Source organism: Lissotriton helveticus, chromosome 8, assembly GCF_964261635.1.
Source record: "Lissotriton helveticus chromosome 8, aLisHel1.1, whole genome shotgun sequence".
Taxonomy (NCBI): domain Eukaryota; kingdom Metazoa; phylum Chordata; class Amphibia; order Caudata; family Salamandridae; genus Lissotriton; species Lissotriton helveticus.
Genome location: NC_136069.1, coordinates 1,136,654,009 through 1,136,669,725, shown reverse-complemented (window position 1 = coordinate 1,136,669,725; position 15,717 = coordinate 1,136,654,009). Strand labels below are relative to the sequence as shown.

Here is a 15,717-nt window from a genome sequence, read left to right as displayed (position 1 = left end):
ATGTAACTTTTAAGTAAATGGAAATAGCAGAAACATATTCAGCAGCCGTTTATGATTGCCAGCCCCAAGACATCCTTGTGCCCTCCTGGGGGAGGGTGTGAACAAGTCTCAGAAATTAAAACAATGGGCCTCCTGTTGGAAGAGGTGTTAACTTTCCCGGGCATAAAGGCCAAAGAGGTTGAGACAAGAAAGTGAGCTGCAAGGAGGAAGCCGCCTTTGAATGGCAAATGATGAATACACATGAAAGGGGCTGCTCTGTTTTGTGGTCAAGGTTGTATCACATTACAATGTATGCCTTTACCATGTATCTGTTACTACGCAATGCCTTTACCAGGAATATGCCTTTACCATGCACCCCTTTACAACGAAATGTAAGTAAATACATATATATGATATTTTCTTTTTGAGGGGCCTATCCATACCAACCTATTCCCTTACACACGCCTAATCCCTAAAAATACCCTTACCATCATATACCCTAACACATTTCGAAACCCTAAAAACACCCTTGCATACTACCCTTACCCACGCCTAAACCCTAAAATCACCCTTACCACCCCATACCCCTACACACCCCTAAATGCTAAAAACACTCTTAGCCCAATACCCTTACCTACCTCCAAACCCTGAAAATACCCTTATCACCCTAAACCCCTACACACCCTATAACCGTAAAAATACCCTTACCACCCTATACTTCTACCCATTCCTAAACTTTACAGTCACCCTTACCCTATTCCCTTACCCACCCCTAAACCCCAGAAATCCCCTTACTGCCCTATGCTATTACCCATCCTAAACACAAAAAAACCTTGCAACTCTATACCCTTACCCTTACCCTTATCCGCCCCTAAACCCTATAAACACCCCTACCACCCAATACCCTTATCCACCCATAAGTCCTAAAAATACTCTTACCTATCAATACTCTTATGAACCCCTACACCCTATAATCACCCTAATCACCTCATGCCCGTACCCACCCGTAACCCCTGAAAAATACCCTTACTACCCTATACCTGTACCCCCTCCTGAACCCTAAAAACACCCTTACCACCCAATATCCTTGCCCACTTTAAACTCAAAATAGAAACCTTACCACCCAATACCCTTACCCACTCTTAAACCCTAAAAATACTCTTACCACCCTAAACCCTTACCCATCTCTAAGCCATAAAAATACCCTTATCACCCAATACCCCTACACCCCCTCTCTAAACCTAAACTAAATTATATGATTATATATTACACAGTGGCGGTCGCCACTGGGTAGTTATAGTTATACTTAAGATTGCTTTTCTATAGACAAGGGTTTTTTTGCTTTGCTAATAATGTTGGCGTCGTTTGATGAATCTGCACAAAACTTTCCCAAAAAAGAAGCAAATTCACCTTAGCTCCTTCCTGGAAAATTTCAGGATGATCCATCAAGAACGCCTGAGAATAAAGGGGGACAAAAAAGCAAATTTCCCTATGTACTTTACACTGACATTTTTAAGAAGCTCTACCACAAAAACTACTGAACAGAATCACACCAAATTTGGCAGGAGTTTAGATGTTGGTCTGCACATTGTGGATTTTCTGATTTGGTGTAAATATGTTCACTAGTTTTTGTGAAAGTAAGTGTTAAACATATTTGTGTATCTGGATGGTTGGGTCCACAAGAGGCTCTCAAGAGTTAATATGAAAATAGAGCATTCTGATTGGGCATTTGCAATTTTTTCCTTTGGGCCATCTCATGCCTGTGGGAGTCAGACTCCTGCGATAGCAAGCACTCTGAGGGGCTGCCAGCAACATGAGAAAAATTTTGCTGGCAGCCATTTAGGACTCAGGGACATACTCACCTGTCCTGAAGTTTATAAAAAATCATTATACAAGGGAATCGGCTAGGGCCACTAAGCCCCATGGAAAGGGACCCAGAGGGACCCCAGGGTAAAAATAAAAAACAAAGTCATCAAAATGTGCCACATTCCCGTGGGATTGTGGCCCAAATAGAAAGGGTGGCTTTATATATATATATGGGGAGGAGGCGTCAGTGGGTCCTTCCTCTCTAGCCCATTTAGGCCCCAGGGATCTCAACCCCAGAGCTGGATATATCTGAGGGGATGGGGTGGGTGTGGGTGCCCTCCCTCCCTGAGCCATTTAAACCCGTGCCCAATGTATTTATTAAAGGGAAGAGGTCACCCTTCCACAAGTTGTTTTCAGCCCTAGGAACACCATCCCCCAGGGCCCAATATATTTATTGGGGGGGGCATGCGGCCCTCCTCTCCAAACCTTAAAAAGGCAATTGGTACTCCATATCCCAGTGTAGTAAGTTAAATTAGGGGGGCACAAGGCCTAATAATGCTCAGGAATGGGACCACCCTGCCCCATCTCCTTTTAACAAATGGGTGGAACTTGGAGATGAGGTCCCTGGGCCTGAGAAGCTTGCAGCCAGACCTGTAGCCAAATGCCAGGGGAAGGCCACCCCAAGCTATGTACAGATGTTTGTCACATGCAGTGCTGGGTTGGCCACAGAGCCTGGCTTGCAGCCAGGCTCTGCATCCAACTCCCAGTGGGTAGTAACCCAGAGGCAGCCAACCCCATGCCATGCACAACCTTTGGTCATACGTGGCATGGGGTTAGCCAAAGGGCCTTTGTTGCAGCCAGGCCATGCTTCCAACTCACCACAGGCAGCAAACCACACACTGTGCACAGAATTTGGCCATGTGCAGTGGGAGGGTGGTCACAGGGCTTGGCCTGCAGTCAGACTATGTGGCCAAACTCCCAGCAGGATGCCAACCCCACACCGTACATAGCTTTTACATGAGCATGTGGTCCCCTCCCTGAGCCATTTACAGCCCTGGACCCTATCTTCTGGGGCCTATTCTATTTAATAAGGGAAGGAGGGTGTGAAGCCCCCTCCCAAGGTGAGTTTGGTCCTGGGGACCCCTTCCATTGGGACCCGATCAGTTTAATAAGGAGAGGGAGGCACTGCACCCCCCTTCCATGAGCGTTAAACGGCACTGGGGATCCCATTCTCCAGGGCTGTGTTTTTTTTAAAGGGTAGGGCAGCCTCATACCCCCCATCCTCACGCTTATTTTGGCTCCGGGGACACCATCACCACGGATCTGTCCTTATAATACATCAGTGCCCCGGTCCCCACCCAAGGCGCCTGCCATATACACGTTGGGGGATGCGGGGGAAGCCTCAGAGCCTGACGGCCTCAAGTGGCTCCCTGCATGGTGTGGAAGCCAGCATTGCTCCCGCCTGAGGGAGCAGCTGTTTTTGCTCCTCCCTCTGGGTGGGAGCATGATGCAGGCAGGGAAACAGAGCTCAAGACCACAAGACCTGATGTTGTCACGGTCAACCCATGCATTCATCTTCTCGAGTAGGGTAAGTTTAGTAACAATAAATTAAGTGATACAAACTTTTGATATTTCCAGTGCTTAGAAATATCCGATGTGAGGTTTGAATACCTATACAAAGCAAGTTATTATCACATGTCTAAATGTGGGAGTGCACCAAGATGGCTCAAGGAGAAAGTTTTCCCTCACAAGGGAAATTAAGGAACCTCTTGCATACTAGTGAATGTTCATATCAATAGTGAAGATATCAAAAGAAATTTGATCTTGTGCACACTTAAGGTATGCTTGCTATAGGGATGCCCCTCAAACCTTGTATATATTCTATGTGTTCTGTTACTGGAGGTAGATATGATTAAGCACTTTTGTTAGAACTAAGCGGATGTATACTAAATGCATATAGAGAAGGCTCACACTGACATGGTGTCAGTAGTCATTATAATTTATGCCTGTTTTTCCAGTTCCTATGAAGTGGTGAGGTAGTATCATAATCAATGATTTTGAAGTGAGAATCATCAATTCTATTTCATCACTGAGGCAATTTCAGAAAGCACCCAGGTCAGAAATCCAAAAGAGCTTTCTTCTAAGGACCAGTGCTTCATGACTACATGCCACCACAATGATCTATAATTGTGGAGGGCAATCATGAAAAACAGATGAGAGAAGGGCAATGCAAGGTTTTTGGATAGTTGTTTTGGACCATTAATTTGGAAAGGTATTATCATCTGGTATTTAATCATTTTTCTCCCATTTTTGCTCACGGTCTTTGCAGCAATATCCCTAATTAGGGAGGCTTCCAAGGGCACCCAGTGATGTCTATTAGATATCTGGTGCTACTGTTTGTAAAAAAATTTAACAATACCTCAAACAAATCCTCCAAATCCATCAATTTGTTCAGCATATGTGAACAAATGTAATAAGGGCATTATGATTTGTTTGGGAGAATACTCACTTAATATATAGTTTTGCTGATTTAGGGTGTCGCACGTATGTGAGAATATTCAATCTCATTTTGCTAAAAGTGGCAATAGATAGTTTTTGAAATTCAGAATTATGGAAAAAATAAAATATTGCAATTGAAGAATTGATTATACCTGATCACACAACATTTTCCATTAGTAATTCTGCTTTTTCTTTTCTCCCAGGTGTCTTTCTACTATTTTCCATCATTAATTATTTTCGAACATTCCCCTTCACACTAAAGGACCAATTTATAATTGCGTATAGTGGTTTAAGAGGTGCCAGCAGTTTTTCTCTTGTATTTTTACTTCCTGCATCTCTTTTTCCCAGAAAGAACATGTTCATCACTTCCACTATTGTAATCATATATTTTACAGTGTTCATTCAGGTAAGTCAATTCTATTGTCTGTAGTATTCATATGAATGTTGATCAACTCACCTACTATTAGTTACTTAATGTCTAAAGGAATATTCTTGCTAGATATTATATTCATATAAACAAGCTCTGTTTGAAGACTGATACCAGCAGCTCTGCAATATGCCTATATAGCAAATAACTTTTCATTATGCTTATGTAGATGGATGTAATCTAGATTTCATGCCTTCATAAAGGTGGTCAACGTTTTCTAACTTTCCCTAATTCACTTTGGGCATAGTAGAAACTTTCCCATGTGTTTTTTCTACCTCAAGATATCCACCTAGTGGTGCAACCTCACTCAGTAGATCATTTCAGCCGGCAGCCCTACCCTATACTTCAAGTCATAGGTTCTAGGGATGGGACAAAGCCAGGGCATGCAAAGGTGCAAGTGGGCTGAGATTCCAGATGGGGTTGGATTAGCCATTAGGACACCTTCCGCAATGCCCCGTCGAAGTATGTTGTGGATAGGTGTGGGGTGGAAGGGTTAAGTTTTATTGCCAAGGGGAGAACATAGACCTCAAGTTGTCATAATTCTTAGGTTGGAGTACTATTTAGCACATGTGATGCTGTTGCAAGAAGTAAGTCACTCAACGTTTGGTATTAATGACAACAATCAATGAATGAAATTTTGAATTGAACCACAATAAATGTATGTGGTACAGATGCACTGAAAGGCTAATAAGGGTAGCAACCCAGATTAAATTGTAACATTATATTATTCCCAGGTAGTGAAGGAAACTGTCCATACAAACTTACAAACTAATCCAATCATGTAAAGTGGCTGCAGGGAGTTGTGCCCTCTCATGAGCAGGAATACTGTGACCCAGCTTTCCTAATAACTTAAAATAAGTGAGACAAGGTATTTCAGAGAGCTCAAGTGAGCAGAGACTTTTGATGGGGATTAGTGCTCCTGAATGCCAGATTAGAATGCTGGCCTCGACCTGCAGTGCCTTGTAAAGGTGGGAGACAAAAGGAGAAGCAGGCACTTGAAGGCTCAGTTCATGGAATAGCCTAGTGTATCATGACCGGAGCTTCTGGGCATGCTGAATGTGGTCAGTCACCCAGCTGTGACATCTCAGGAGCTGCTTTGGTGTTATGTTATGTTATGTTATGTTATGTTACAATTATTTCTATCGCGCACGGTCACCAGTCGGTTTCATGGCGCTCATAGACAAAAGCAGAGAGGGTAGACAGCGAGGATTATTCGTAAGCTAGCTGGAAAAGATGCGTTTTGAGTCGTTTACGGAAACTAGTGTAACTGGAACAGAGTCGGATAGTAGTGGGAAGGGAGTTCCAAGTTGTGGGAGTAAGAAAGGAGAAGCAAGAGCCTCCGTGCTTTTTCGTTTGAACGTGGGGACGGCTAGGAGGTTATGAGTGGAAGACCGGAGATTCTTTGAGGGAATGTAGCGCTTAAGACTGAGTGAGGTGAAAGCTGGCGCAAGGGCAAGGAGTGACTTGAAAACAGTGCAACCCAGTTTGAAAATGCATCGGGAGGCTACTGGGAGCCAATGCAATCTCCTCAACAGGGGCGTGACATGTTGGTGCTTAGGCTGTTGAAAGACCAATCTGGCCGCCTGGTTTTGCACCAGCTGAAGCCGATGAAGGTGGTAAGATGGGATCCCCACGTACAGGGAGTTGGCATAGTCAATACGGGAGGTGACAAGGGCCATGATGACAAGTATGAGAGCCTCGGTGGTAAGAAACCTGCGAATTTTGCAGATCCTGCGCAGATGGTAAAAGCAGGAAGAAGTGATGGCGTTGATTTGAGGCCTTATAGATAAATCACTAGAAATGATAACGCCGAGGCTCTTCACCGTATTAACAGGACAGGGTGGGGGGCCGAGAGAAGGAGGCCAGAAGCTGGAGCTCCAGGGGTTGGAAGACCCTCCTGTCAGTACCAACTCTGTCTTGCTGGGATTGAGCTTCAGCTGGCTGAAGTGCATCCACTCCGAGATGGCAAGCATTGTGGATTGGAAGTTGGTACGGGAGGAAGGGGAGGAGTCGATGGGGAAAATTAACTGTAAATCATCCGCATAGTTGAAGATGGTGACAGGGGTGTGACGAAGAAAAGCTATACGGGGTTGCATATAGAGATTAAATTAGAGGGGCGAAAGAGCAGAGCCTTGAGGGACACCACAGGAAAGTGAGGAATAAGGGGCAGAGAAAGTGGATAAATGAACCGATTGAGAACGCTGGTGCAGAAAGGAACTGATCCATGTTAAAGCCAAGCCCTGAATGCCTGCGTTTCTGACACGGTCGATCAAGATGACGTGATCGACCGTGTCAAAAGCGGCCGACAGATCTAATAGGACAAGGGCTTGGGCCTGGTTCTTATCGGCACCTTGTCTCAGCACATCCATTACGGCCACGATGATGGCATGCTGCTCTGCTCTCTCTTCACAATGGCAAATACAATGACTGGAAATAAGTAAACCTGCAAAAACAAGATTTGCTAAAGTAACCCCAAGAACCTTTCTTTACTGTATTTCAATCTGTGCCTAGGTATGAACAGCAAGAGGAAGCAGCTGACCTCTGGATGATCTGACTTTGAAAAATATATGACAGGGGACGGACATCCTAGAGCATATTGGCAAGGATCACGTTTTTGAAAAAAAACACTATAAGGGGTCTGAGGGAATTTTAAGACTCAACATGGATTAACTACCCCTATTCCATTAATCACAAAAACAATATGAATAATCCGTGGTCGATCAAACCAGCTGTTGGTCTATATATATTTCTAGAACAAAGTGCACAAGAGATGCTATCAAACTGAGTTTAACAAAAGAGGATCAAGACAAAATAATTAAAAGAAAGGACCCACTCAAGATTGTTGGAGTCCATTCATTCACCAAAGTGACCAGTGTCATCAGGAACACATTTAACCTGTTGTAGGGAGTCTGCTCAGTCACAGAACTGTGCACAGAGACTCAGGACTTCATTGAATTACGGTGTGCCAAAACTCACCTTAGTACCCAAAATCCCCTACCAGACTAGCATCAGTGTCACATTAGCTCTTCATCCTATAGCAAAGTCACCAATGATTAGACAACCCAGAACATGCAACTTAGGATACCTCATGTAAGGTGGGAAACATGAGCACTCTTTCGTTATACTCTCATACCAGTCCAGAACAGGGAGTAAAGGGAGACACGAGCAAGCTTAAAATATTTAATTCAGCGCCGTGATCTCAGGTGCTTTGTTATGAACAGAGGGGTCCCCCACTTATATGGAGTAAGTACGAAAAAAGGGGAAATCAACATATAAATCAAAAAAGGTTCAGAAAGAAAGGTTAATCAAAAAGCGTTCTGGAAATGCATTGTTTTATTCACTATGCATTCATATCGTCACAGTCACGTAATTCATTTGTAAATATCAGAGTACACACTCATTTTATCATACGTTTTTGTGCCCATAGGGAGAAGGAGAAGGGAAAGGAAGGTAGTAAAGATAGCATAGAATTTGTGACTCACTATACATTTAATAGAAACAACATTACATTGAAATTCATGTAAAGGTTCAAAAATGATCCCTATCCACAACAGGGTCATATACAATGTCCGCACTGTCAGGTGCTTATTCAAAAAGTTCAAGCTCCTATAAAGCCGTATATATCATGCTGGTACTAGGAGTTGAAGAAAGGTAGAGGAACAGTCTACGTTTCGACCCAAGATTCGATGTAGGATAGTTGGTCCTTACAGATAGGGTCTTCTTCAGGACATACGGGGTGGGGGGATGGGCAAGCCTCCTAGGGTAAAAGGAGAGCAGAGTCAGACTTTACTTAATGTAGGGCAACAGTGTCCCTAAGATAACCGTAGCGGGGAAATGACAAGCCGCCCGGGAACAGCGTTAAAAACATACTGAGGACTATAGAGGTTGTCTGTGAGGACTGTTACCTGCTGTGTCTTGCAAGTAAGCGTGTGACCAGCACGGTCATAGACAAATCGTAGGGTTTACGGATTGCGGAAATCTAAATTTCAATCGGTTTGATCCAAATCTAAAGAACAACATAAAAATATACTTAAAAAATAATAATATTGATCACCACTCAGAGCCAAACACGCTGCTATTCACTCTGAGATCCGGTCATACCTTAGTTGGAAATATCAAGTAGTGCGGAGAGGAACTATCATTGTGTGTCAGAAAAGGCTCAACTGATTTCTGAGTCCATATCTAGAGTAAAGAGAACAAGTGGAGACTGTTTTGGTAAATGAGCTGCCCCACTGTGAATACTGGCAAATGTCTACAAAGAGGGGGGGTTAGGCCTTACCCTCAGGTGCAGCATCTTAGCTAATACAAGCAGACATATGATAAGAAATAAGATTGTCAGCATAGTTACTATTCCATAAAATACAAAGGGAGAAAGCATGTTATAATGCTAAATGGAAACAGGTTAAATATATACCTATATTTCACCCTCCCTTGCTAGTAGGTTATTTTATAACAACAGAAGGTCTCTTAGGCTTGCATAGTTGACCCCATACCTCAGAGTTTAGCAGGGGTGAATCACATCGAGTTCAGCACAAGCTCTCATCATACGAATGTTCTTCAAGAGTGTTCAATCATGCCTACACAGTGTATTATTGAGGGCGCCAGTATCTGAGCTGTCCGCAGCTGCATATGTGTTATGTCTAGAACGTGCGCTGATCAGTTCGAGCAAAAGCAACAGTGTTGATAACCTTGAAGGCCTCACTGTTCAGACTATGCTTATGAGGCAAGTCTAGCAATGTGGAAAAACAAGTTATTCTCATGTGAAGCAAAACTCTTAGCCTAACGTGTGTGCCGTGTGCAAAAGAAAGCAAAGAGCAAAATGGCGTTTAAACTTCTAATAAGCTTATGCTAACTTAACACTGTATAAATGCAAGGCTCAGCCCCACTTCAAACCAGAACCACGTTCGAACTGGCCAAGAATCCAAGGGGCATATGTGCAAAGAAGTAGCGGAGAGAGGTGATAGCCATCATGGCTTAATGCATCACTCCGCCACTTCAGAAATGCAAGGGTATACCATATTTACAAGGATTTGGTGCAGCAATGCCTTTCCCCCTGTCTGGTGCTACACTTAGCAGTGTAGTGCCAATGCAGGCACCCTTGCACCATAGTGCAAGGGTGTCTGCATAGGAAGGTCTCCCTTCCTTCACATAATCAGTCCTGAAATGCCATTTTGTCACTTCTATGTGTGCTGCTTAATGCAGAACACAGGGAAGTTAAAGAATATCATTGTTTTAAAGGATTGTTTATGTGCAGGAAAGGTCACCTCCCTACACATAAACAATCCAAGCGATTTTGCTTTTTTTATGTATGCTGCACAAGGCAACACACATGTAAAAAGAAAGTATTTCTCCTTGTTTCGCCAATTTAAGACCAGGTTTTCCCTGGTCTTAATTTTAGTGCTGCCTCCTAGTTACACTGCCCTTGTAAATAGGGTGCAGGGTCAAAATCAATAGGTGTTGAGGTGGAACTCCCACCGCAGCACTCACTGCCCACCCCTTTTACGCTAAGCATAGCATGAAAGGGCCACGTTAAGTGGCTTGCACTGCCTTGTAAATAAGGCGAAGCCCTTATCACCATGGAAATTTCACAAAAAGCGATGTTCCCATGGAAATAGGGGCTTGTACATATGCCCCTAAGTTTATTAATACAGCAGGCACGCAATAAATAAAGTGAGTGCCTGGCTATCAATCTAGCAAAAACTAAAACAATGTCAATTAATAACGGAATAAGAATTTCTCCAAGCCGGCACTTGGGCAGGGAGCAGCTCAATTCAGTAGATGAATACAAATAACTTGGAATCTTTATTGACAAAGATCAGACATTTGTCCTCCAGAAAGAGGCTACGCGAAGAAAATGCAACATATTGGCAATAACCATTGAAAGTTTAATAAAGAAACTGTCTGGCCCAACTCTTGCACCACTCCTCTGAATAGTTCAAGCAAAGCTGCTGCCCACCATAGCTTATTAGAGTGAATATTTGAGAGTGAGAGACCTGACTAACCTGGATAACATCATGGCCAGAACTTAAAAAATGATTTTTAATCTCCCCAAATCCACATCGCCACGGCCACGCTCCTTGGCTCAGCTATAAAATTGTGCCACAACTGCATCAACAAACACCCAGCTCGTCCTCTCACTCTCCGAATTCCCCTCCACTATCAAGGCAAACCTCTACATGACCGGCGTCACCAACTGGATGCAAGACAACTTTCTCAAACTCAACACAGACAAGACAGAAGTTCTAACCTTTGGGAGCACCACCTCACCATGGGACTACTTCTGGTGGCCCGATGATCAGGCACCCCTCCCCTGACCAAGCCTGGAACCTCACACTCATCCTGGAGAGAAAACTGTCTTTGACAAGCCAGATCAATGCAGTCTACTCTGCCTGCTTCCTCACCCCCTGCATGCTTTGTAAGATCTTCAAATGGCTCCCTCTATTCACCAGACATACCTTCAACAAACCCTCATAACCAGCCACCTGGACTATGACAATGCTCTCTGCACCAAAATCACTTCACACCTTCAGTCGATCCATAACTCAGCAAACAGACTCATTCTGTTACCCACATCACCCTGCACCTGAAGAAACTCCGCTGGCTCCAGGTACACACAAGATGTAAATTTGAGATCCTGAAGCACACCTGCAAAGTCCTGGGCAGGCAAGGACCAGCATACATCAACCCCTATCTGAACTTCCAACGACCCTCCAGAAAGACCACCGCATCCGCCCTTGCAGCAGTGGAGGTTGTTCCTTCTCCTACCTCACTGTAAAATCCTGGAACAGCCTCCCCATCCACCTGAGGATATCTCCCTCCCACCAGGAATTCAGAAGGGGACTCAAGACCTGGCTCTTTGACTGAGACCCCTGAGCAGCCTGGACCCAGTGCCTGGATACCCACTGGGTGATTAGTGCGCTATACAAATCTGGATGATTGATTGACCTCTCCAGGAGATGAACTCTGGGGGCGCTGAGTTTTTAAATATATTTTGGATTTAAAAGCACCTGCTGCAGAGTTCCTCACCTTCAGCAATCTTCAGGCAATCATACATATGTCAAGATAACTCTGGAGATTAATGTTCCTGCTGGAGAGAGTTCAAAGTTCTGTGTACTGAACGTTTTGCTTCATCATAAAGTAGAGCAGAGAGTTAATATACATGCTGCAAAACTTGTGTACCATGCAGGTCACAAAAGTGTATATGTATATTGTAGATAGTTCATTAGGTTACTTCATGTGTGGAAAGATGCTTTTGTTACTTGCAGTTTATAAGTTACAATCCTAATATAGCACAGTGAGCTATTAACAGTCAAAGATCTGCACGCACACTGCAAGGTATAGGCAGGGCCACTGGAATTATGCAGCAGAGGAGTGCCTAATTATGTTGCAGAGTTGAGTAAATGATGTGGCAAGCAATGGCAAATTATGCGGCCTAATGCTGCACATATTGTGCTAGTATTGCTTCATTATTTTGACACTTATTAACACTGTATGGGCCTTGGTTACACCTTCCTAGTACCAGATTGGCACCCAGGTATAGCATCATGCAATAGAAAGGTGAGCACTCAGGGGCATATTACCAAGCAATAGCGATAATTATCGCTATTGCTTGGTTAGAGACAAAAATGTATCGCCGACCTGCGGCGATTTTTATCGCAGATAAACCTTGGTATTACCAAGGTTTATCGCAACTGCAATAAAAATCGGCCGCAATGCATGAATATCGCTGAAAAGTCAGCGATATTCATGCATTACCGAGCTAATGCTCTTAGCCATGTTATCCACCTCCCATTGGATAACATGGCTAAGAACTGCTCAGGGCAGGTGTTAGCTTTTGGAGATATTCACGCTGAGCTCGAATATCTCCAAAAGTTGGTAATAGGAGATAGCGATGTTAGCGACTGTTTCCAGTCGCTAACATCTTGGCACGCCCACTTTGCATGTCATTAGTGATAAATTTCTCTGACATGCACAGTGGGGCCCAAGATGGTCGCTATCTCCTACTAGCTGTCGCTAACTGGTGTTAGCGACAGCTAGGTAATAGGGAGATAATTTTATCTCCGCTTTCTTGGCTTTTAAAGCCAAAAAAGCGGAGATAAACCCCCTTGATAATATGCCCCTCAATGTTTTCAAAGGGCCTTCCACTTCACAGCAATATGCGGTGCTGTATTTTTAGTACATTTTTAACTGTTTGAGCTAGAAACCATCTATTTTTGTTCAAATCTGCAGATTATGCAGTAGATGTTGAATTATGTGCCAAATGAAGCAAATCTATATTTACATAAAGAACGCTGCAGTGGCACAATCACATAATTTCAGTGGTAATGGAAACTTGAGGGATAATGTTGTAGGGTAGTAGTGAGGGAATTTGTGGAGCAGGAGGTCATTGGGGGGCACCAACAAACACTGTTGCACTGGCCGCCAAAAGCCGGCCCTGCCTGAAGGCATACGAGTCCTTCACAGAAGAAGAGATAATGATATATTAGAAACTAAAGCGATGAAAAGCAGAAACAATAGTGATACATTAGTAACTAATGCCCTCATAAGCAAAATCTTTGGGAAAATGCATATGTATGCGACAGTGCATCACAAAGGGAAGCAAGAGGGGTTAGAATATTCTAAACCAGGAACAGAATCCAGGATATTACTTAGAGCATCTTGACAGTCAGGATTACCATAGGAACATAGACAGGCACAGTGAATGAGAGGAGAGAGCTGTGAACTTAAGAGGAAAGAAAACAAAGCATAGCGAGCCTTGTTTTGTTGTTGTTAGGAGTCAAGAGTGCTCACTCTCCCTTCTGCTGCCCCCACCGTTCTGGTGAAGTGATGGCCATGCCAACAAAAGTCAAAATGTTAAGCATCAAAAACAAAAGAGGCTAAGCAAACTCTTTTAATGCACTGCTGCCAAAATATTAACCTCCTTCTTCACTGACTGGATGATTTCAAGTGTTCTCTCATTCGGGAAAAAAAAATTCTTGCATCTTCGCGTCATCTTTGCAACATGAAGACTTTTCCTTCAGGCTTAAAAATTTGTACCCTCTCCTCTACACACCTTTTGTTATTTGTCACCTAAAGTTCTCACCTTTGTATGTTTCTGTACTGGCCTTGCGTTATTTTTTATAATGCAAAGGACTACATTAATTTTAGGGCTAGGTTTTGTGCTGTATAAATCTATAGTATAATAGTCTATTCCTTAAATAAATATGTAGTTCAAAATTCAATTCAAATGATCTTTATTCGGAGTTTTGATACATCCATAAAAGTACATACAGAATGAAACATATTAAAAACGCATAAAAACCTGTAAAATTAAAAACAGAATTTCCAATTGGGTGTTAGAGCAGCATAGATATCATAAAGTGCGCAGTACATGTGAGGAGTAACATAGTTCCATTAATATGATTTTTACCATGAATTTCAATTGATCTAGCCCAGAAATAATCAAAAATGGTAAAGTGCCAAGTGCGTTCACCTGAGAATAATCGTAAGATCCAAAATATGCAGGTAAGTGTTTCTAAGTGCAAATTATATCAAGAAGATAAAGTGCAATGTGCATTCAAGTACACTACCATTATTCAATCATGCTTATTCCATACTTGCCCTTGATCTTACACAGACTTTTATAAAACAACTTACAGAGTAGATAGTCTCGTCTGTTGACAACATTTGTAGGAACCTCAATGCCAGATTAAAGTCCCTTAAGTTACGTTTGCGGAGAATCGGCATTAAGTAGTGACGGGTATATAATTTGTAATGGCAACAGAAAAAGAAAAAATGCAACAGACTTTGCTTCCCACCTACGGCGCAGGGACAGTCCAGCTCTTCTAAGCTTTTGTTATAGCCAAGGGGGAAGCTTAGCAAGTTAACGATGCTTCCATCTCGGAACCTAAACAAAAGGCTCCGGTTCCATCTTCCCTTTGGGATTGTCAGATACCTGCAAAGCCTATTTAAATTCTCATAGCCTGGTTCTGTGAGTGGCAAGTATTTAATGACAGCGGGTTTTACAAATTCCGTTCTCATTCGTTCCTCCTGATATAAATCATATAATGCCCGTTTTACACTGTTCTTATGAGTGGGGACAATGGTATTAGGGGAACAAAACAGGGAGCCATAACTCACACTTAAGAGGCTGTTCTTAACGGCATTTAGCCATGGTATTTGGTGGGATCTCTCATGTAATAAACAGTCAGATATTATGCTGCGTGTTAAAGATGCTGCAGGGTTTGACCATATTTTAATCCAAAAAAGGGCAGGCCTTGATCTGATGAAATCAACTATGTATGGAAGCCTCAATTCGCTATGACAGATGAATATGGGGGCACAGGGAGCTCCCCCCAGCACTTTTCTACAGAATCTATTTTCTGCCGATTGGAGGGACGTGATATTACAATATCCCCACACTTCTGCTCCATATGTCCCAGTAGGTAGACATTGAGTACGATAAATATTGAGCAGGGGGGTGATAACGTCAGCCAATTTGGGTTGTCGGAGGGATAAAATTGAATTTATTGATTTATCAATTTTATTCCTCGCATAGGCAGCATGCGGCTGCCATGAACCTGTGTTAGAAAATAGTAACCCTAAATAAGGGAAATTGCTAGTGCATTGTAATGTATTGTCGCCTGACTTAATTGAAGTAATGTTGTATTTTTTTGGACCACAATTCATAATAAAAGATTTTTTTAAATTGCTATTTAAACCCAAATCAGACATAAAATCAACAAACCCGGTGATTAAAATGCGTAAAGCATTTGGGGTGCGCCCCATTAGTACCGCGTCATCAGCATACAGTAAGGTAGTAATGGGGGAACCATTTATAATTGGTACATCCTTAGTAATCTTGCTTAAGGTGCTGCTCAACCCGTTAATATATAAAATAAAAAGCAGTGGGGCGAGTACGCAGCCCTGTCTAACTCCTCTGCTAATTAAAATGTCATCAGATAATTCGCCATCGTTATTAATACGTACTCTGGCCTTTAAGTCTCTGTGTAAATACGAAAGAAAAT

General features: G+C 42.9%; 1 protein-coding gene across 1 annotated transcript in view; it reads left to right on the top strand.

Annotated features, from left to right (window-relative positions):
* The window catches only part of LOC144773862 (sodium/hydrogen exchanger 4-like), a 513,028-nt gene that overhangs the window by 209,480 nt on the left and 287,831 nt on the right, over positions 1 to 15,717 (top strand). The window contains exon 5 of the mRNA XM_078658947.1: positions 4,488 to 4,690. Within this exon, the coding sequence (XP_078515073.1) occupies positions 4,488 to 4,690 (203 nt within the window). The remainder of the gene's footprint in view (positions 1 to 4,487; positions 4,691 to 15,717) is intronic.